This window comes from Lynx canadensis, chromosome E1 (genome assembly GCF_007474595.2).
Source record: "Lynx canadensis isolate LIC74 chromosome E1, mLynCan4.pri.v2, whole genome shotgun sequence".
NCBI lineage: Eukaryota > Metazoa > Chordata > Mammalia > Carnivora > Felidae > Lynx > Lynx canadensis.
In genome coordinates this window covers 42,149,845-42,170,827 of record NC_044316.2, presented here as the reverse complement: position 1 = coordinate 42,170,827, position 20,983 = coordinate 42,149,845, and the positions used below count along the sequence as shown (strand labels likewise).

At 46.1% G+C, this 20,983-nt stretch overlaps 3 protein-coding genes across 6 annotated transcripts in view; 2 read left to right on the top strand and 1 right to left on the bottom strand.

Moving 5' to 3' along the window:
* The window catches only part of EFTUD2 (elongation factor Tu GTP binding domain containing 2), a 40,183-nt gene extending 39,656 nt beyond the window's left edge, over nucleotides 1-527 (top strand). The window contains exon 28 of the mRNA XM_030295565.2: nucleotides 59-527. Within this exon, the coding sequence (XP_030151425.1) occupies nucleotides 59-154 (96 nt within the window). The 3' untranslated portion in view covers nucleotides 155-527. The remainder of the gene's footprint in view (nucleotides 1-58) is intronic.
* A 101-nt stretch (nucleotides 528-628) lies between these two features.
* HIGD1B (HIG1 hypoxia inducible domain family member 1B) lies at nucleotides 629-3,852 on the bottom strand. 2 transcript variants are annotated; one of them, XM_030295570.1, is made up of 5 exons: nucleotides 3,567-3,852; nucleotides 2,580-2,730; nucleotides 1,856-1,990; nucleotides 1,140-1,252; nucleotides 629-692 (listed from the first exon to the last, which is right to left on the bottom strand). In XM_030295570.1, exons 1-4 carry the CDS (start codon nucleotides 3,846-3,848, stop codon nucleotides 1,188-1,190), a joined length of 633 nt encoding a protein of 210 aa, XP_030151430.1. In that variant the 5' UTR covers nucleotides 3,849-3,852; the 3' UTR covers nucleotides 629-692; nucleotides 1,140-1,187. The 2 variants fall into 2 exon arrangements, with proteins under 2 accessions (XP_030151430.1, XP_030151431.1); XM_030295571.1 differs by lacking the exon at nucleotides 3,567-3,852 and adding an exon at nucleotides 2,820-2,887.
* Nucleotides 3,853-12,013: 8,161 nt separating this feature from the next.
* The window catches only part of GJC1 (gap junction protein gamma 1), a 35,273-nt gene continuing 26,303 nt past the window's right edge, over nucleotides 12,014-20,983 (top strand). The window contains exon 1 of one of the 3 annotated variants that reach the window (XM_030296076.2): nucleotides 12,014-12,187. The gene's annotated coding sequence lies outside the window, so the exon portion shown is untranslated. Of the gene's footprint in view, nucleotides 12,188-12,696; nucleotides 12,746-13,139; nucleotides 13,222-20,983 lie in introns of those variants that run through there. The other 2 variants (XM_030296074.1, XM_030296075.1) reach the window with 2 other exon arrangements.

Here is a 20,983-nt window from a genome sequence, read left to right as displayed (position 1 = left end):
CCAACTCAATCGACCACCACATAGGGCTCTTTCTTATATCTGTTCCCACTCTCTGCAGGGACTGAGTGAGGATGTGAGCATCAGCAAGTTCTTTGATGATCCCATGTTGCTGGAGCTCGCCAAGCAGGATGTTGTGCTCAATTACCCCATGTGAGTGTCGGGACTCCTGGCAGCCCCTGCTCCCTGCAGTGGGCTGTATCCTGGACTTGAAGCTGGGACCTGGTGCGACCTGGACTCCATGTTGTCAGAGAGCATCTGGGAGCTGCTGTGGCCATTTTTAACAACCCCAAAGCCTCCAACCCAGAGTCCCAACGAGGGAAGAGTATTTGGCCTCCTGGTTCCTCTGCAGCTTCTGCCTGGCTCCATTCCCAGGGAACAGAGAAGAGCTCGGGCTCGGAGAAGGAGAAGGGGACAAAGTGTTTAACCCCAAGGGGCCCTGTCTTCAGGATTTACATGGAATTTTTTTTTTTTTTTTACAAGTTTGACCTTAGACATGGATTTTAAATGAACAGAACATTCTGACCTCTGCCTTGCTGTGTTCCTTTCATCCCTACCCATCTGCCCCTCCCCCTTTCCTCCAACAGTCTGGTCTTGGCACTTGGGTTCTGAATGAATATATGTCATCTCCTGTGAAGCTTCACGGTCTCTTCTCCCAGCTGCAGTCTTCCTGCCTGGGTCCCCAGGGCAGCGGCCTGTGGTGGGAGGGACACCTGCCTCTTAATCCAGTGCTCCCGTGAGCATTGGGGCCACTTTCTTGCCACCACCCCCCCCCCCATCCCCTGCACCTACCACCCGGTCCTCTCTACCGTGCTGCTTCTGGTTGGGACCTGGGGTGGCTTAGGAGGTATTGGGCTTCTGGGATTGGAGGCTGTTGCCCCTGGGGCTGGGAGCCAGAACTCTGATTTCCAAACCTTTCTCTAAACCTACACACACACACACACACACACACACACACACACACACACACTCTCTCTCTCTCTCTGTCTCTTTCTCTCTCTCTCTCTCTCTCTCTCTCACACACACACACACACACACACACACACACACACACACACCAGCCACTACTGGTCCCTAACTCTGCTCTGCCCCGTGTGAAGGAGAGACTTGATTTTCCTCAAAATGCTTTATTAGGAACGTACCAGGGATTGATGGACGAGGCTCTGGCTGCCCCGGGCCCTACAGGAATCCTACTTCTCCCCGGCATCCGGTGCTGTTCTTTTGATGTAGTCTCTGTACATCGTGTACACAGCACCTGCAGGAAGGAGAAGGGAAAACAGCCCATAACACCCAACCCTGCAGCCATCCTCTGGCTCTCCCAGGAGCCTGACTGCAGCCGTTCCCCTGAGGGTCCAGCTTCCCTGCTCAGCTTCCCTTTCTGCTCTAGCTCTCAGTAGCTGCTACAAGTACCTGCAGAGCCCTTCCGTGTAGATTACCTCTCTGAGAAACCCCACAGCAACCTGCGAGGTCGGCAAGCCAGGGTGCTTACCATCGTGTTGCACATGGGGAAACTGAGGCTCAGAGAAAGGGACTTGTCTACGGTCACACAGCTAGCAAGTAGCTGTCTGCCCCTTGACCCACAGAGGAAGGGAAATTCAGCATGTGTTCTGCTGTGTGACTTTTCTCACCTCTCAGGACAGACTGCCATAAAACCAACTGTGCACCATCCCCACGGGCCTGGGACAGGAGGCCAAGCAGGGACCCCTGAAAATGGCTTGGTTTGAGGGTTTCACCCAAACCTCCACTTGCTGTGGAGCCTGGTGGGACTGAAATCATGGTCCTTTAACCATCAGGACTCACAGCCAGATTTTGTCTAACAAGCTGCGTTTTCGTTCTGTGACCCCCATCAGCCCCTCACCTAGCATGACCGCACCCACGGCACAGGCCTGCGCTGCCACTCGGGTGTGAATCAGGTGTATGGACATCTTGGTGGAACCACGAGCCTTCAGCCGATAAATCCGGTATGCTGCCACTGCCAGACAGCCTCCCAAGCCTGTAGGCAGAGAACATGACCTTTGGGCCTCAGTCACCGATCATATGGCTCCCCTGAAGAGACCCTTTGCAGGCCGGGCAGGCTGGGCATCTGGATAAACCCCTATTTCCGTGCCGCTTCATGGTGGGAGACCATGAGTCGTTTACTCCCAATGGCATTTTCAAAGTGGCTGTCTATCTCCAGTGAGCCCTCTACATACAAATAGCCCATCACGGGCCTCCCCCACCCCCCATTTGCTCTGCTCCGGACCCTCCTCCAGCCATGTTGGCTCCCACAGCTACTTTTCTTTTCTCCCAGGGCCTGGAGAAAGGAAGCCCTGGGAGACGCCAGACCGCTCTTTCCCATCCTGATGCTGGTGTTGATGCCCCCCATTTCCCTGCACCCCAGGCCGTCAGTTGGCCACCACCTCCACCCATCCAGACTCCTTGTCAGGCGTGTCCCTTCCCTTGGCACCTTTGCTGCTGGTTCACTCTTCTCCTAGCTGTTGGCTGTTCCGTGGGCAGGACAGTTGAATCCTCTGCTTCCTTTGAAAGGGCTAGGAGACCTTTTCCGTGAGAGAAGGCCCCTCATTCCCTACTTTACCACTCACCTACAGGCACCAGCGGAGACTCCCTGGTCTTCCTCAGGAACTTCTCAGACACACTGTCTTCGCCTTCAGGTGGTACCCACCAGCCTTTGTTAGCAGACATGATCCTGGCTCCAGATGTTAGCAGCTGGGGCTCTGAGGTTTCAGCCCAGTCCTACAAGGAGGCACCCCATAATAGGAACTCCCAATTCTCCTCAACTTGGGGGGAAAAGGGGGGAGTTGCCTGCTAAGAACCTCTCTTACCATGCCCGACACAGCCCCTACTTGAGAAGATGTTCCAAGTGTCCTGTCTCATATGGCTGGACCACTACCGCCATCCCTTCTTCCTCACGTCTGCCTCTTCCCCAGCTCATTCTGACTGTTTTCCCTGCTTCCCCCTCCTTCCATCTGTATCCCTATGTGATCCTTGGGTCAAGAAAAGCAGCTGGAAAAATCCACAGATGAGGGCGAGAGGAACAGGCCTTGAGCCTTGGGACCCCCACTGGCCTGGAGTCTGTGAGGGTTGCTCCTCTGGGAGCTGCAGATCCCACAGAGCAGGTCTGGCCCCAGGGAAGCAGGCCATCCCAGACAGTGTTCCAGCACTGGTTACCGAGTCACCAGAGCCAAAAATTAAAATAATTGGACATTGATATGTGAATAATTTAGCATAGATTTTGGACATTAATACTAACAGAACTAATTCTGGTCCCTGAACTGCTCCCGTTTCCATTTCTCGCCAGGTTCTTTGCGATTGCCAACCCCCTGCCTCCCTCCCTGGGCCGGTGACCCCTATTGCTCTACTTGCTAACCCCCCAGTAAACATCTGCTCTGATCACAAACTAGACAGAGTCCCAGAGTCCTGGTCCTTAGACGAGGGCTTCTGCCTGTGGGGTGCCTTCTAGGTCTAACCCGTGAGACAGACACCCTGCGTGTGAGGCGACCTCCAGGTGCCTCTCTCCTGGAGGAGCAAGGACTGTCGGCCCCACACTTTCTTAACATGCTGGTGCTTACCCTAGGAGATGGCCAGAAAGTAGAGTGCAAGCAGCCCGGCCAGGGCTCAGCATCTGCTGTTTTGAACCGATCAGGAGCTGATGATGGAGCTGCCACTGTGGGGTCAGGGAAGCAAGCTTTCTGTGGACTTTGAAGTCTGGAATGGAGAGGGGAGGAGATAGGCCAGGGCATCAGTCTTAACCCCCCATTTGCTGAGTTCCAGGCCAGAGCTCCATGCACTAGAAAGTAATGAAAGATCACATGGCAGGAGGCCTTAACTAGATTCAGTCCAGTAATTCCCATGGATGTAAGGGGTTGGATCAAACAGGAACTTGATACAGAGAACTGAGATGGGACTACCGAGGCAAGGAAGGGCAGAGATCATGGCTTCTCCCCCAAGCTATACTGCTTCAAACACTCATGAACAAAGTGGGCTGTAAATAAAATGGCCCAATTGTGGGAGGCAGGCCCTCTGGTCTTGGTCTTGATCCTTTTCAAGGATGCTTTCTGGATCGGGGAGATTCATCCAATTTGTAACCACTAGGACTACCTTGCATCTCCAGGGATCCTTGTACTACAGGTGGGGAACGGGGGCATGGGGAGAGGGGGGATGATGTTCACTAGGGACAGAGGTGACAAGTGGCCAGGCTTACCACCTATTCTGTTTGAGGTATTTTCAGACCTTTCAAATGTTCTATACAGTAGGGAAGGAACTGAGCTTCGGAGAGGCTAAATGATCTCCAAGGTGCACAGCTAGTAAATGGCAGTGTCAGCATCTGAATGTAGGTCTGACTGGTTCCAGAGTTTGTACTCCTAGCCTACTTCCCAGGGGCTGGCTAAGCAGAAACCCTCTCCATTGAGGCTGAAGCTTAGGAGTGCTAATGAATCTCAGCATCCTGGATTCGGAGAAGAGGAAAGTACCTTCTTGCTAAGCAGGAGTGAAAAGATTGACGTACGCTACGGAGAATCCCACTCTATCCCAGTGCTTTGTTCTTACCCTAGATACTCAGCCCCATGTGCCTGTCCTAAAGGGTCTGTACAGCACAGAAAATCCGTCCAGCAGCTGATGTCTTTCTTTTCTCTCTCCAGCACTCACTGCTCTAGGAAGAGACCCAGGGTCACAGCAGCTCCCCAGAGCCTTCACATATCCCCAGCGTCCATGGGAACTCTCCTCCCAGTCATTCACACACACTCTCCCAGGCTGCCTCTCCAGGTCCCAAGAGTGACCTGAATTCTCAAGAGATGGATGGTCTAGGCCAGAGGTAGGGGGATGGAAATGCCTGGATGACACAGAGCAAGAATCAGGATCAACTCCAAGCCCTTTGTAGAACAGGGGCCAAGCTGTAGAGGGCAAAGTTCAATTTAATTGAGAAGTTCTCCCTTCTTGTTGGGATTCTGTTGATGCTCCTACAGCATCTCAGCCCAGAATTGAGAAAATAATAATAGACATAGTTGCCATGGTTCTCTGAGCACCTATGGGGCAAGAAGTGTGCTAATTGCTTTAAGGAGGTTATTTTATTTCATCCTCACAACTCTGTAAGGTAGGTACTGTTATTCCCCTTTCACAGATGAAAAACTGAGGCTTGGGTTAAATGTCCCACTCCAGGTCACATAAGTGACAGAAGAAAGAACCAGACTTCTAATTGTTCCTAAAATCAAATCTCACTGTTCTGGACGAATGGGAGGACTATTAAGCAGAGGGAAAGTCTTGAAATAGAAGAAATAAAATTGCTTTTTACTCCTGAGAGCACACAGTAACCAAAACTTCAAGGAACAGATTTCTGTAGAGTCCTGCTTCAGTAAACAGATAAGATAAATTGTAACATTTTTGTTAATAGGCCAAGTCTTCAATAATTATTGCTATTTAAGCATTTCTCCATAGTCATTTATGTCGTAAGCCTTTTTTTTTCTTCCAGGTCATCACACCCGGAGACATTCTAATTTCGAGGGGTCTCAATTGAGTGATGTGGACAGACTTAACGAATCCGGAGTGTAGGCCAGAGTCAGAGTCAGACGTGGGGTCAGTTAGCTGCTTGGCCACTCTCCGAATATTTGGTCTTCTATCACTCAACCTCTTTTGAGTCTGTGTCGTCATCTGTAAAACGGAGGTAGCATCTCCCCAAATGGTTAGAATTTCCCTCCATGCTGCCTCTGCTCCTCTTCCTCCCAAATGAGCAAGTGTCAGGAAACGGGTAGAGGCTGGGGGAGAAGTGGAAAGTCTCTGACAACAGATAGAAAGGTTACCACGTTCTGGGTGGTCCAAATTCAGCACAGCCCTGTCCCTCTCCAACCTCCTTTCTCTGGCTTCCCCACCCTAACAGGAAGCTTTGGGCTCATTCTCCCCATTCTGTTGGGAGGAGGGGTGGCCAGGACTTGAAGCTCTATACAATCTAAGGCACCGCTGTGCTATATATAGCTCCAGGGAGCTGAGGGCCAGGACAGGGGAGAGAGGGCCAGCAGCTCTTTTGCCTTGAGCTAAGGAGTGCTGGGAGGGAGGCGATGCTGAAGAATGAACTGGATAAGGAACAGAAGATCTGAGTTGGGCCTGGAATGGGGAGGACCCAGGCTGAAGGACTGGAGGAATCACAGGAGAGAAAACACTAGGCCATATATAGTAGTGTCTCAGGGACTTGAGGTGCAAAGAGTGGGGGGAACAGAAACAGGCTGGGGGAGTGGAAGTTTCCAGACAACATGGCTAGACTGAGGCACCCTCTAGAAAGTGCCGGGGGTAGAGAGGGTAAGACATCCTCCCCCTTAAAGCAGGCACTGGGTTCCAAGGACACCCCAAGAGTCACGGGCCTGGGGCCAGGAAAGTGCCTTTGGTACCACTTATCTTTCTGGGAGACTATGCACGTATTTAAAAAGCTCCGGGGAGCTCCTAGCTGGCTCAGTCAGGGTCTTGAGTTCAATCCGCATTTTAGGTATGGGGCCTGCTTACAAAGGTAAAATAGGGGCGCCTGGGTGGCTCAGTCAGTTAAGCCTCCACCTCTTGTTTACTGCTCAAGGTCGTGTTCTCACGGTACTGAGAGGGAACCCGGGTCAAGCTCCACACGCTGAGCCTGGAGCCTGCTCCGAATGCTCTCTCTGTCCTTCCTCTGCACGCATGCTCTCTTCTCTCTCAAAATAAATAAACAAATAAATAAAATGTTTTGTTTTTTTTTTTTTAAAGGTAAAATCTTAAAAAGCTCCTAAGAGGGTGGATATAGCGACTGGAAGGCTGCATCTGACTGTAGTGAGGCTGACATAGAATCACATCTTGTGAAGGACCAATTTGGAGCTGTGTATTTATACACACCTGCCTCAGATGACAAATGGATGCTCCAGAGATGGGAAACATTTTGCTAAGATCCTTATGTTGCGTGCTTTTGAATACCCAAATTACCTGGCTTCCTCTAAAGAACACTGTGGGAAGGAGCTAATGCCTTTTGGAGCCTACAAGGATTACGCACTTTACATATTTTACTTAATCCTCACAACAATCCCAACAGATGGATCTCATCCCCATTTAACAGATGAAGAAACCACGGCTCAGAGGGCAAGTAAATGACTGACCCATCCAACCAATGTTAACCACTACAGACCGCTTTCCAGTGGAAAACTAACATATCAAGGAATAATGTGACTTCGTGTACAGTTCTCTCTCCCTCTTTTCTTTTTTTTTTTTTTAACATTTATTCATTTTTGAGAGACAGAAAGCACGAGCAGCAGAGAGGCAGAGCGTGAGGGACACAGAATCAGAAGCAGGCTCCTGGCTCTGAGCTGTCAACACAGAGCCCTATGTGGGGTTCAAACTCACAGACCCCGCGCGCGATCATGACCTGAGCTCAAGTCGGATGTTTAATCGACTGAGCCACCGGGGCGCCCCCCTCTTTCTCTTTTTTTCAATGTTTATTTTTGAGAGAGAAGGCGACAGAAGATCCAAAGTGTCCTCTGCACGAACAGCAGCAAGCCCAATGCAGGCCTTGAACTCACGAACGGAGAGATTATGATCTGAGCCGAAGTCGGACGGACACTCAACCAACTGTGCCACCCAGGTGCCCCCATGTACATTTCACCATCACATTCTCACACCATCTTAGAAATAAGAGTAAACAAGTGCAAACAGCTGGGCAGAGCGAACTTGCAGAAATTCAATGACTGTGCAGCTACCCCACTCCTTCTCACCAACACAGAGAGTGTTGGGCATCCAAAAGTCCTTGCCTGGTGGATGGTACCAGAACGGGACCTCTCCCACCTCCCCCCTCTCTTCTCCCTCCCCCAGCTCCTGCACACTTCACTTATTCTTCATTTGCAAGTAAATTGACCTTAATTTAAAATTCTGCATTAATACACAGGAACTGCTAACTGGGCTCAGGGAACCGGCGGCTGCGGTGGGGGTCTCATCTGATGTGGGAAACAAAGGCAGAAGGAAATGGCAGATAAAATTAAATTTCCTTATAACCTGTAGCCCGTTGACAAATAACTCGAGGCTGGCAGGGTAAAACATTTCTCCAGGAACTCCCTACTATCTTAACGTTAATGCTTCGCTTGAGGGAAAAACAACCTTAGCTTGACAAAACCCTACCTCTCTGAGCCTTTGCTCCCATCCCCCAGGACACGAGAATCTACTCTGAGTTTACTGGCCAAGTAGGGACCCTGGAAAATGTGTAATGGAAATAGTGACACACTGCAGTCTTCAAGTTGACCCTACGGTTCCCAAACCACAGAGCCCCAGGGTGACTCTCAAGTTTTCAGACTGGATTTTGATCCTTTCCTGCCTGGGCCCCATGTGAATAAAAAGTGATGCGGTTCTCACAGCACCCGGCTCCATTCCTCTCTGCCAGAGGCTTGGAAACCAGACCCATTTCCCTGTTTGAAGCTTGAGGCTTTTTTTCCTTCCCTCCAGTAGCCTGCCTTTTTGTGCTAGCCATGGCAAGCTTTCAATCACTCACTCTTCACTCTGCATATACTTGCTAAGCACCTACTATGTGCTGAGCTCTGGTCCAGAAACTGAGAGGCAGGCAGTGGTCCTGCCCTCAGAAAACTCACATTCTAATAGCTGCCCTGGTTTGCTCCAGACCCTGGTGACTCCCTGGATCAGAGATCCCCTTGATGTGGGAAACAAAGACAAATGAAAAATTAAATTTCCTTACTGCCTACAGCCCATTGTCAAGGGCTTAAACAGTCAGTGACCTTCCTCTAGGGGCTCAGCTGCCTCAATGATGACACTTTGCCAAGGGCAAAAGGGAATCTTAGCTTAACATTCCCCCCCACCCCCAGGATCCTGTAGGTCTACTTTAACATATAAAAATTCCTTTGGGGGGCGACTGGGTGGCTCAGTCGGTTAGTGTCTCACTTTGGCTCAGGTCATGATCTCATGTTTCATGAGTTTGAGCCCCGCATCAGGCTCTGTGCTGACAGCTCAGAGCCTCAAGCCTGCTTTGGATTCTGTGTCTCCCTCTCTTTCTGCCTCTCCCCCACTTGCAGTCTGTGTGTGTGTGTGTGTGTGTGTGTGTGTGTGTGTGTGTGTGTGTGTCTCAAAAATAATTAAGCATTAAAAAAGAAATTAAAAGTTCCTTTGGAAACTTCCTTTATCTCTACTCCCTCGCCTCCTGCCACCAAGATATATGTTAGCAATCATACTCCAACCCTATGGCCCCCTGATATACATCTGAAGGGTTTCATGACTGAGGTTTTAAGAAACAGTAATAAATGACCATTTCCTAACAGCAGTTAGCCCCTCAAGGTCCTGGAAAACTTGTTTCCAAAATACCTTAGAGAGTTACTCTATCCCTAACTGCCTCCCAACCTGAAGGTATATAATCAATTACCTGTCACAACCCCAGTGCAGCTCTTTCTGCCCACAGTCCTGTCCCGTGCTTTAATAAAATCACCATTTTGCACTGAAGACCTCTCAAGAATTCTTTCTTGGCTATCGGCTTCAAACCCCAACACTTCAAACCACATCACTTTGGCTCGGGTTTCTGGCCTCAGTTTCCCACCTATATAACTGAATTAAGAGATGTTACTAGCTGGCAAAGTGATAGAAGAGAGAAGCATTTTATTTCTGTTTTGTTTTGTTTTGTTTTCTAACTATCCAGAGGTAAAACAGCTTAGCTTCCTTGGGTCTCATTATTTCCACCTTTAAAAGGTTTCTCTACCAGAAGAGACAGGGCTACAGGTTTGGTAGTAAGGTAACAAATATAGAAAGGGTATTGTTCTGGGGCGCCTGGGTGGCTCAGTCGGTTGAGCATCCGACTTCAGCTCAGGTCATGATCTCACAGTTCATGAGTTCGAGCCCCGGGTCGGGCTCTGTGCTGACAGCTCAGAGCCTGGACCCTGCTTCAGGTTCTGTATCTCCCTCTCTCCCTCTCTGCTCCTCCCCTGCTCACATGCTGTCTCTCTCTCAAAAAGAAAGAAAGAAAGAAAGAAAGAAAGAAAGAAAGAAAGAAAGAAAGAAAGAAAGAAAGAAAGGAAGAAAGGGTATTGTTCCAAATCTCCATGAAGAATGGGCAATGCTAAAAGGTAGGAAGCCTTCCTCAGCAGTTTCATCCATGAATTTATAGGATAATAATACCTAATGAACATTTAATATATATTATTTATACACAGTACATAATACATGCTTATTCATATATTATTTTATATACAATATATACATATATAAGTGTTTTTATGTTCATTCATTTATTTTGAGAGAGAGAGAGAGCGAGTGAGCAAGCAGGGGAGAAGCAGAGAATCTCACGTAGGCTCTGCATTGCCACACAGAGCCCGACACCAAAATCAAGACTCAGACATTAACTGGATAAGCCACACAGTGCCACTATAATCAAATGTCTTAACACACTTTATAAATGTATAAATGTTTTTTATGTTTATTTATTTATTTATTTGAGAGAGAGAGAGAGAGAGAGAGAGAGAAGGGCAGAGAGAGAGGGAGAGAGAGAATCCCAAACAGGCTCCGAGCTGTCAGTGCAGAGCCAGACTCGAGGCTCAATTTCACAAAATGTGAGATCCTGACCTCAGCCAAAATCAAGAGTTGGACGCTTAACTGACTGAGCCACCTAGGTGCCCCATATTTTAATATAGCACTTTAAAGGTTATTATTGAAGTCTTACTATGCCACGAAGAAGTGCACTATCAAATGTGTACGGCTCAGATGTGAACACTGAACACATTTGTGCATTTAGCATCCTGATCTAGAACAGGACCAGTCCCCCAGAAGCTCCCTCATGCTCCCGGATGCCTATCCTTCCCCCAAGGTAACCACTATCCTTACTCCTAACAGCACAGAATACTTTGGGCTGTTTCTGAACTTTATATAAATGGAAAGTTTTGTGAGATTCCTCTATCTCGTGTGTGATTGTAGATTGTTCATTCTTATTGTCGCATAAGGGATCATTGTGTGAATATAACGTTTTATCTATCCTTTGTACAGTTGTTGGACACTTGGGGTGGTTTCCAGCACAAATAGTGCTGCTATGAATACTTTAATACATGTATCTGGGCAAACATTTGTACATATTTCTGTGGAATTCCCATGGAACTGCAAAATCATAGTGTATTCATATGTTCAGCTTTAGCAGATAATTGCCATTTTCCAAAGCAATTTGTTCCAGTGTATAGTGGCACTAGCAGGATGTTAGTTTTAATATTTCAATCAACTTATACAGTGATGTCTGTTGCGTTTAGTTTGACATGTTCTTTTATCGTATTTTCCTATATTTACAGGGTCTTTACACTTGTCATTTTAAAAACATTTGTAGAGAGGTAATGTGGTAATGAAGGGGCCTGGGGACGACTGAGGCATGGAAAGTGGAGGCAGAGGGCAGGGCAGGGTAGGGAGGAGAACTTAAATACAGAGGCCAAGCAGGTAATGAAATGGACTCAAGCAGTTAAGTTGAAATAAACAAATATTACTCAGAAGTAGCTGCCCAATGAACCTAGAGGCTCAAAGGGAGCAATTTTTTTCTTTCACTAGAGAGAAGCCAAAAATCTGGATTTAAAATTTTTGGCAGTTAAATCATACTTTCAGAAAACGTGCTGGCCAAACAACTTTGGTCAGTGGGCCAGATGCCCAGCCCTCTGGACCAGCCGTTAGTTCCGGCCTGGCTTGAGAGGTGGGAACGTTTGACCTGTAACAAGTCACCTCATTTGTTAGAGCTTAATCTCCTCTCTGGTCAAAAGGGTAAAATGGAAGCCTATCCTTTTGTACAGTGACGGTCAAAGGAGATAATTCAGGAGTACAGGAGTCGTCGAACACTATACAAAGTACTCTCCTTAGTACGCCTTCGGTCGTCACGCATGGATTCGCTGTCCTTAAAGCATTTGAATTTTCAGATTCCTTGGAGCAAGTTTAAGACTGGAGATTCCCATGCAAATCTCCCGAAGGTCCTTTGAATGGGATCCTGCTGGGATGCAAGGGGTTAAGAGGAAATGGCCTATTAGGGTCTTGCTAATCTGAGAAGTCCAGGACCTCAAAAGTATCCAGAGCGCCACTAAAAGCCACGACGCAGAGCTAGGATGGTAAACCCGACGAGGGCCCAGAGGAGCAGAACCTAGAACGGGGCATCAGCATCCTGATGTGTCACACTGGACCCAGGCCTCGGCGGAGCGCACGGAAGACAACTCCCCAGCTCGCAGGACCAACCTAAAATGCCCAGGTAAGGCGTGTCCTCATGGCGCCGTTAGTAGCCCGCCCAAGTGAGGCACTGCGCGCCGGGGGACTGCCGTCCCGAGAACCAAGCGGGAGGAATGAATTGTGCGGGAGGCGAGGTCTGCGCCCACCCGGGTCCGGACTCCACGCGGGTGGCACCCACACGCTCTGCACCTCCGGGACCGCCCGGGAGCGCGCGAGGGCCCGACAGCAGAAAGTTGGGACGCTCGCGCCGCCGCCCGCGCGCTCCGGGGCGCCCCCTCCCACCCGAGCGCCACGTGCCGCGCGCCCCCTGCTCCCAGGCCGCGGCGGGACGCCCCCGCCCCCACCGCGGCGCGTAGTGCGCAGGCGCCTCCCCGCGGGTCCGGGCGGCGGGAGCGGGAGGCGGCGGCGGGAGCGGGTTCGGCCTCGGCTGGAGACTGAGGCGAGGGCGGCGGCGGCGAGAGTTGGAGGAGAGGCGCGGGTGGCGGCGAAGGCGATGGCGACGCGGGGCACATGAGGCGGCGGCCGGCGGGACGGGCCGAGGCCCGGCGGAGGAGGCGGCTCCGGGGGAACACGCCGCCCGGTGAGGGGCGGCCGCAGGGCCGGCTGAGAAGCGGGCAAGGGGCGGGGCCGGGGGGGCGGGAGAACTTGTGGGGAGGCCGGAGAAGGGGCGGGGGGACGCGGGGGATGGGGGTCCCGGGAAGAGTGCGGTGGGAGGGGGTGCTGCCGAGACTTCCCGCCGATCCCGGAGGGGCGTCTGCCCCGCGGCCCGCCGCTGCCCCCGTCGCGCCCTCCCCCTTTGTCCCTGGGCGCGCGGTTCCCAAATTGGGAGGGAAACGGCCCGGGGGTGGGCCAGGGCGGCGGCGGCCGCGTCGGGCGGGCGGGGAGCCCGGAGGACCCCGGGCGCGCACTTGGGCGGCGCTCGGCGGTGCTCGCAACTCCTCGGGGCGGTTAGGGGCGCAGGGCCGCGCCGGGGCCGCCCCTCGCCGCCGGGGCGCTTCGCGGGCTGGTCTTTGTCTCCCGACGCTCGGTGCCTGACATCTCTTCGGGCGGCGTGCGGTTCGTTTGACTCTTTCCTCTAACACCGCTGCCGGGACTCCTGCCTCCCATCAGTGTTTCAGACAGGATTTAGTTCGAGGGCTGGAAGGAGGGAAACGGGGGGCGGGGGGAAATGGCGCGGTCGCCTCTTGATGAACATGTTTCCTTTACTTAAAATGATTTTTTTCCACTTCGTGAAACTTTGGACGACTTGTTTTGTTTTCCCCTCGATCTCCAGATTCAAAATTAAGAGAAGGCGCTAAAGCTGTGATTGTGGCCAATTGTGTGGTTGGTGGCTGCGTTTGGAGCTGAGTTGAAAGGATTTACATGAATGTGTGGTTTAGAATTTGCGTTTTTTCCCTCTTCCCCTGCGATTGTTTCAAAGAGTGGGATTAGTTTTTCTTTGCGAAGCGGGCGAGTTTGGATTATCATTTGAAGGAGTATTTGTTGATTGAGAACCTGCAGTGGTACAGATTTCATTGTGCTCACGCTTTATTTTGTTAGCCTGGAGACTGCACTTTGTGGAATCGAGTAAATCGAGTTAGAATAAGTTCTGAATTAGCCTTATCTTGTGCCTGAGTAGTCCAAAATTATTATACGTTCCTGTTGTGTATACTTTCAAGTGAGTATATGTGAAAGCTCTTTAAAAATCAGGTTGTATAAATGAAAGGGATTTTAATTCTGATAAACGGAGAACAGTATATTTCAAATACATCACATATGTGTAGAAAAGGGGTTTAATAATGTAATTTAGGGATCAAATTCTTTACCCCCTAAAGAGAGTTTAGGTATTCAGATTAAGAATGTGGAAAATTAAAAATAAATAAATAAATAAATAAAATTTTAAAAAAGCATTCAGAAAAATAAGCTTAATTCCAGAGCTCCTGACTAAATACACTGTGAATTGTGGTTCGTTTCCTGGAGTTTTTGTTGGTTTTATTTTTTGGAATTTAGTATAGTATATTACAGTTGCTTTGGATTTCTTAAATGCTATATAATGGGAGAATTCAAGAAACATGAACTGACTCTTCTGGGTAAAATGTAATAAGCTGTGGTAAACAAATCTGCATCATTGTGTTGGCCAGGTCTTTGTGAGCAGAGTGTTGTAAGCAAAAGACATTTTGAAGAGAATACATAGGAGCTATATGGAAGTTCTCTCTTTTTCACTTGTCCTGATTTGTAATGGTTTAATATTATATACTACTTGTCTTAAACTGTTGTGCACTTTTCCAAAGCATTGCAGACATCCTTTCTAAAAGTCAACGCTTTTAGCTTCTTTAGAGGTTGTGTGACTTCAGAATTGGTTTTCCATCTGTGCTAGACCACAATTCTCTGAAAAAGGAGCAGAGGACCCAGTACCTTTCTAGTCAGTTAACGAAGGTAGAATTGACTTTTAGTCTTCAATCCGAAGGATTTAAGAAATTAACATATCTTCAACATAACAATTTGACTTAGATACTGTTACCGCTTAACTTTTTTGTCCTTCTTTTAATTATTTGTATAAATTAGCCAAAGGGAAGGGATGGAAGGTCTGCCTCTGATTAGCCACACACCTCCCACCTTAGCTCCAGGCTCTCCTGTCAATTCAGTAATTGGGATTCTAGAATACAAAATACGTAATTAAAATCTGGAGTATCATTCTCTTAATAAATGGATGGTTTGTTCCATGCCTAATTCAATGCAGAGATGAGTTCCAAAAAGCTGGGTTTTTTTTATTTGAAGTTTGTTCACATTTCAAAATAAATGAGAGGTGTTCCCTTTTTTAAATTATTATGAGTCTGAATAGTTAGTGCAACTGGAAGCATACTTATTTTTTTCTGAATTGGTGCTTTTTTTTTTTTTTTACTTGCAAATGTATTTATTTATTTTTATTAACTGATGCTTTGCTTGTAGCATAGAAACGTGCGGCTCCTATCAGAAATATTGGATAGAAATTTAGGCAAAGAGGGGTGCCTCAGTGGCTCAGTCTGTTGAGTGTCCTACTTCGGCTCAGGTCATGATCTCACAGTTCGTGGGTTCGAGCCCCCATGGGTTCGAGCCCCATGTCGGGCTCTGTGCTGATAGCTCAGAGCCTGGAGCCCGCTTCAGATGTTATGTCTCTCCCTCTCTTCCTCTCCCCTGCTGATGCTCATTCTCACTTTGTCTCTCAACAGTAAATAAAAATGTTAAAAATTTTTTTAAAAATTTAGGCAAAGAAAAATGGGATTACGTTTTTTTGTAGACCATTTGTTTGAGAATACATATGATAACAGATCTTAGCTGATACCATTAACCTGAAACTTAACAGTTCTGAACTGTTATCAGCTAAGTGCCAACAATTTTCATACATACTACTGCAACTGATGAGTTTAGTTTTTGTGGAAGTAAGGATCTATTAAGTCTGAGCATTGCTGTTTTCTACAGGTCTTTAGAATGAATGACTAGAGGGGCGCCTGGGTGGCTCAGTCAGTTAAGCATCTGACTTTGGCTCAGGTCATGATCTCACAGTTTGTAAGTTCGAGCCTCACATTGAGCTCTGTGCTGACAGCTCAGAGCCTGGAGCCTGCTTCAGTTTCTGTGTCTCCCCCTCTCTCTGCCCCTTCCCTGCTCACGCTCTGTGTCTCAATAATAAATAAATGTTAAAAAAATTATTAGAATGAATGACTAGACAGGCAATACTGGCTGGCATATGGTGGTAGTACATTCTTGAGTCTCGCCAACATTGCAGGAGTTGACAGCCCTCAAGTTTGATATTTAGACCTATATGTGTAATGTGTTGCCCAAAGCAGTTTTTTTCCCCTAGGGATGAGATCTCTTTGCAGATAGCATTTTATTTCTGAAGAAAAGAAGTGTTCTGTGGAATGAGTAGAGCCCTCAGTTAAAGCTGGTTTTTTTGAAACTGTAGCGCATGTAGCACCAGCAGAATTTGGACAAAAGTACTCTGGTGGCCATTCATTCTTCTAGTGAACTTCTTTTTTTCTTCTTTCATTCAAGTATTTATGTTAGGCACTGAACTAGGTGCTGAAGATGAATACTATGTGGGTTTTGCTCTCAGAATGTTTATATTTTGAGCACTTTGAATTTAACATGCTGAAAGGTTTAGCAGTTTGGAAATTATCTAAAATCTTTGGAACAAAAGAAACGTATAGGATTTTGGAGTAAGTTTTTTTATTTTTTTCTTTTATAGAAATGGAATAAACTTCACACATCCTCATTACCCTCTAATCTCTAACTCATTCAAGACTCATATACTTACAGAGATTATTTTCATCTACATCTTTGTATGATTTATCAGTTTTTTTTTTTAATTTTTTTTTCAACATTTTTATTTATTTTTGGGACACAGAGAGATAAAGCATGAATGGGGGAGGGGCAGAGAGAGAGGGAGACACAGAATTGGAAACAGGCTCCAGGCTCTGAGCCATCAGCCCAGAGCCCGACGCGGGGCTCGAACTCACGGACCGCGAGATCGTGACCTGGCTGAAGTCGGACGCTTAACCGACTGCGCCACCCAGGCGCCCCTGATTTATCAGTTTTGACTGAATTTATTGTTACTTAACAGTGTTACAACATTCCTTTTGGGAATGTTCAGAATAAAGTAGATCTGGACTTCTATTTTTATGGAATTCCCTTTGACTCATTCTTGGACCTCAGATTCCTAATTGCCCATTTCAGAATAGGTGTTTATTTGGACTCAGAAATGTCCTTTCTGAAGTACTCTTTTCTCTTGGGTTCTGATTTTCCCTCCTTGCTCTCTGGCTATTCAGGTTTTCGCCCCATCCTCTTCTACCAGATCTTTATAATTGATGGTTTCTCTCAAGTCTTGATCCTCTAATCTAATCTGTTCTGTGGCTTCAGTTACTCCCAAATTTTTGCCTGTAGTTCAAACTTATTTTCTGATCCCAGCTGCCTGCTCAACGTCTCCACTTAACCACTCTTAGAGGTACTTTGAATTGAGTTGCCCAGACTGACCTGTTGATCTTGGCTCCAAAGCTAGATCTTCATTGTACCATTTCATTAAATGGCTCTATCAACAACTTACTGAGGCTCAACTCTTGCGAGTTCTCTTTACTTTTAGTCTCCCCATCCTAGTCTAGGCAGGCCACCTTGTCCTAAGACTGTTAGAGTCAATTATAAATGGTCTTTCCTCATTCACTCTTGTTTTTAAAGGGGGTCAGTAATATGGGATATTAATACAGAAAAAGTAGTAAGTAATACTACAATAAATACTTAACCACCTTGCAGCTTAGGAAATAAAACATTACCACTACAGTTGGGGTCTTCTGTGTTTCCTTACCTGCTTGCATCTTCCTTCTTCCAGCCTCCATTGTGGGCCTCCTTACCAGAGATAATCACCAGTTGAATTTATTGTTCCTTTGCATTTCTTTATACTGTTACTACATATAGTATGTAACCTAAGCAGTATATCCTCATCTACTCTTCTCACAGCAGTTAGAATTATCTTTATAAAACAAATTTAGTCAAGTCACTTACCCGAAAACTTCTGTTTTCCCTTTAATCTTCATTTAACCAGATGTGATCTGGCCTTGCCTACTTCTCCAGCATCGTTTCTTTGTACTTTTTTGTTATGAATGGTCTAGCTTGCTGACTTTTTTCCCCCCTATTCCTTAAAGGTTCAAAGCTGACCCAAGGACTTTGTACATGCTGTAGCTAATTCTTCTGCCTGGAAAGCAGCTCCTCAGTTCTTCAGAATATGCTTAAATATCAATTTGGGGATAAATCTTTTCTGATAATCCTAGATTTGTGTAGGGAACTCAATGTACTCTGCACGTCTCTTTTATAGGATTTATCACAGTTTTAATTAATTATTTGTATGATGCCTATTTCACCATTAGACTCTTCTGTATATTCCATAAAATCAGAAGTAATAATCTAGGGGCACCTGGGTGGCTCAGTCGGTTAAGCGTCCGACTTCAGCTCAGGTCACGATCTCGCGGTCCGTGAGTTCGAGCCCCGCGTCGGCTCTGGGCTGATGGCTCAGAGTCTGGAGCCTGCTTCCGATTCTGTGCCTCCCTCTCTCTTTGCCCCTCCCCCGTTCATGCTCTGTCTCTCTCTGTCTCATAAAATAAAAACCTTAAAAAAAAAAAATTAAAAAAAAAAAAAAAAGAAGTAATAATCTATCTTGGGTAGCCCAGTATCACAACACCTAGCTTATAGCTTATAGTTCATTTCTGTATTCAACAATTATTTGAGTGCTAATTTCTTTTTTAATTATAATTGCTGATTGTAGTAAAGTAATTTCTAACAAAGCTCTTGTTCTTCTAATTAGAAGCCTCATTATTGTATGGTGTTTTTTGCATTATTAGTCTAATAGGCCAATATAGTGCTAGTTCCTTGGTAAAACTTACTTTTGTAAACTTACTAATAGCCATGGCCTGAGCAATCTTCAGCAGTTTTATTTATTTGTTTATTAATATAATTTATTGTCATAATTTAGCAGTTTTAATAGACCAAAAATACAGTGGTCACTAATGGTATAATGTACACAAAGGGAGCTCTTGCCTCCCCAGAAAATAATCCTAGCCGGTTTAGGCAGACTGTCAGATGTAATAAAGAACTTGAAGATTAGTTTTTTTCTTTGACATCCTATACCTAGTTCTGATTTTCATTTCTTCCTGGGCCAAGGGTCAGTATAATTAATGTCCCAAGACACTAGGACAGTTCTACATTAAGGCCAATGTCAACAGTTTTATACTTGAGAATTTCATTTTGTTGACTTTTTTTGGAGTAGGTAGTACATTATGTAGTATAAAATCTGAAAGGTATAAAAGGATTTGCGGTGAAAAGTAAGTCTTCTCTTCGTACTCAGTCACTCATTTTTTTTTTCTGCTGAAGCAATTATTATTTACCCTTTTTTTGTGAATTCTTCTAGAGGTACCCATACATTCAGTATGTCCCTACACACATACATAAATGGTAACATACTATACACACTGTTCTTTAGCCTGCATCATTCACTAATGTATCTCAGTTTATTTCATATCATTAGAAATAGAGCTGTCTCATACTTTTTGCCTACCAGATGTGCTGTAATGTCTTTACCCAGTCCCTTCCTGATAGACTTTTAAATTCTTTCCAGCACATTATCAGCAGTGCTGCAGTGAATATTCTTGTACATTATTTTGTATGTCTGTGAGTGTTATTTGTTAGATAAACATTGAGAATTAGCATTCTGGCTCAAAAAGTATGGGATTCATGTACCAGTTCACCCCACCACTTGTAGTAAAGCACAAAGAATGACTTTATACATCCTTCCTTGCCAATAACCTGTTAGCAATTCTTATCTCTTTCCAGTTGGATAAATATAAAATGATATATTGGTGTAGTTTTAATTTGTGAATCTTTAATTACAAGTGATATTAAATGTCTTCTCATGTTATTAAAAACCATTAATATGTTTCTGAGACCTCCATATCCATTGCATATTTTTTTTTTTAATGTTTATTTTTATTTTTGAGAGACCGAGTGCAAGGAGGGGAGGAGAAGACAGAGAGGGAGACACAGAATAAGAAGCAGGCTCCAAGCTCCGAGCTGTCAGCATGGAGCCCCATGCGGGGCTTGAACCCATGAACCGTGAGATCATGACCTGAGCCGAAGTCGGATGCTCAACCTACTGAGCCACCCAGGCGCCCCATTGCATATTTTTCTATTGAATGGTCTTTTTATTATTGATCTGTTAGAATTCTTTATGTGTTAGAGAAATTAACCTTTTACTCAGAATTGCAAATCATTTTAATTATTCAGTATATCTTTTTTTTTAAGTGTATTTGTTTTGAGAGAAAGAATCCCAGGCAGGCTCTGCAGTTGTCAGCGTGCACTTATCAGCATGGAGCCTGATGTGGGGCTTGAACTCTTGAACCCGTGAGAGCAAGACCTAAGCTGAAGTCAGGAGTCTGACGCTTAACTGACTGAGCCACCCAGGTGCCCTACCTTTCAGTATATTTTTTGAGTTGTTTACAGTATTTTTTTTGTTTTGTTTTCCAAAAATTATACTTTGTATAATTGAATTTGTCATTTCTTTCATTTGACCTCTAGGTTTTATATCATTTTAGAAGTCTTCTCTACTCAGTTAAGAAAAAAATAGGGGCGCCTGGGTGGCTCAGTCGGTTAAGCGTCCAACTTCGGCTCAGGTCATGATCTCGCAGTCTGTGAGTTCGAGCCCCACGTCGGGCTCTGTGCTGACTACTCAGAGCCTGGAGCCTGTTTCAGATTCTGTGTTTCCTTCTCTCTCTGACCCTCCCCCGTTCATGCTCTGTCTCTCTCTGTCTCAAAAATAAATAAACGTTAAAAAAAAAAAAATTAAAAAAAAAAAAGAAAAAATGGCCATGGCTTTGTCTAACTTTGAGTGTTTTGTTTTTAATTTTAGATCCTTGATTCATCTGGAATTTAAAGATCCAACTTCTAGGGGTGCCTGGGTGGCTCAGTTGGTTAAGCGTCCGACTTCAGCTCAGGTCATGATCTCACGGTTTGTGGGTCAATCCCCGTGTTGGGCTCTGTGCTGATGGCTTGGAACCTGGACACTGCTTCACATTCTGTGTCTCCCTCTCTCTGCCCCTGCCCTGCTCGTGCGCTCTCTCTCTCAAAGATAAATAAATACACAAAAAAAGTTTAAAAAAATAAATAAAGGTCCAACTTCTAATTTTTTTCAGATAGCTACCCATAGTAATTCATTATAATTTATTGAATATTCCATCATTTTTCCATTTGTTTGAAATGTCACCTTATCATACATTAAATGTCCAGATGTATTTTTTTTTTTCAACGTTTATTTATTTTTGGTACA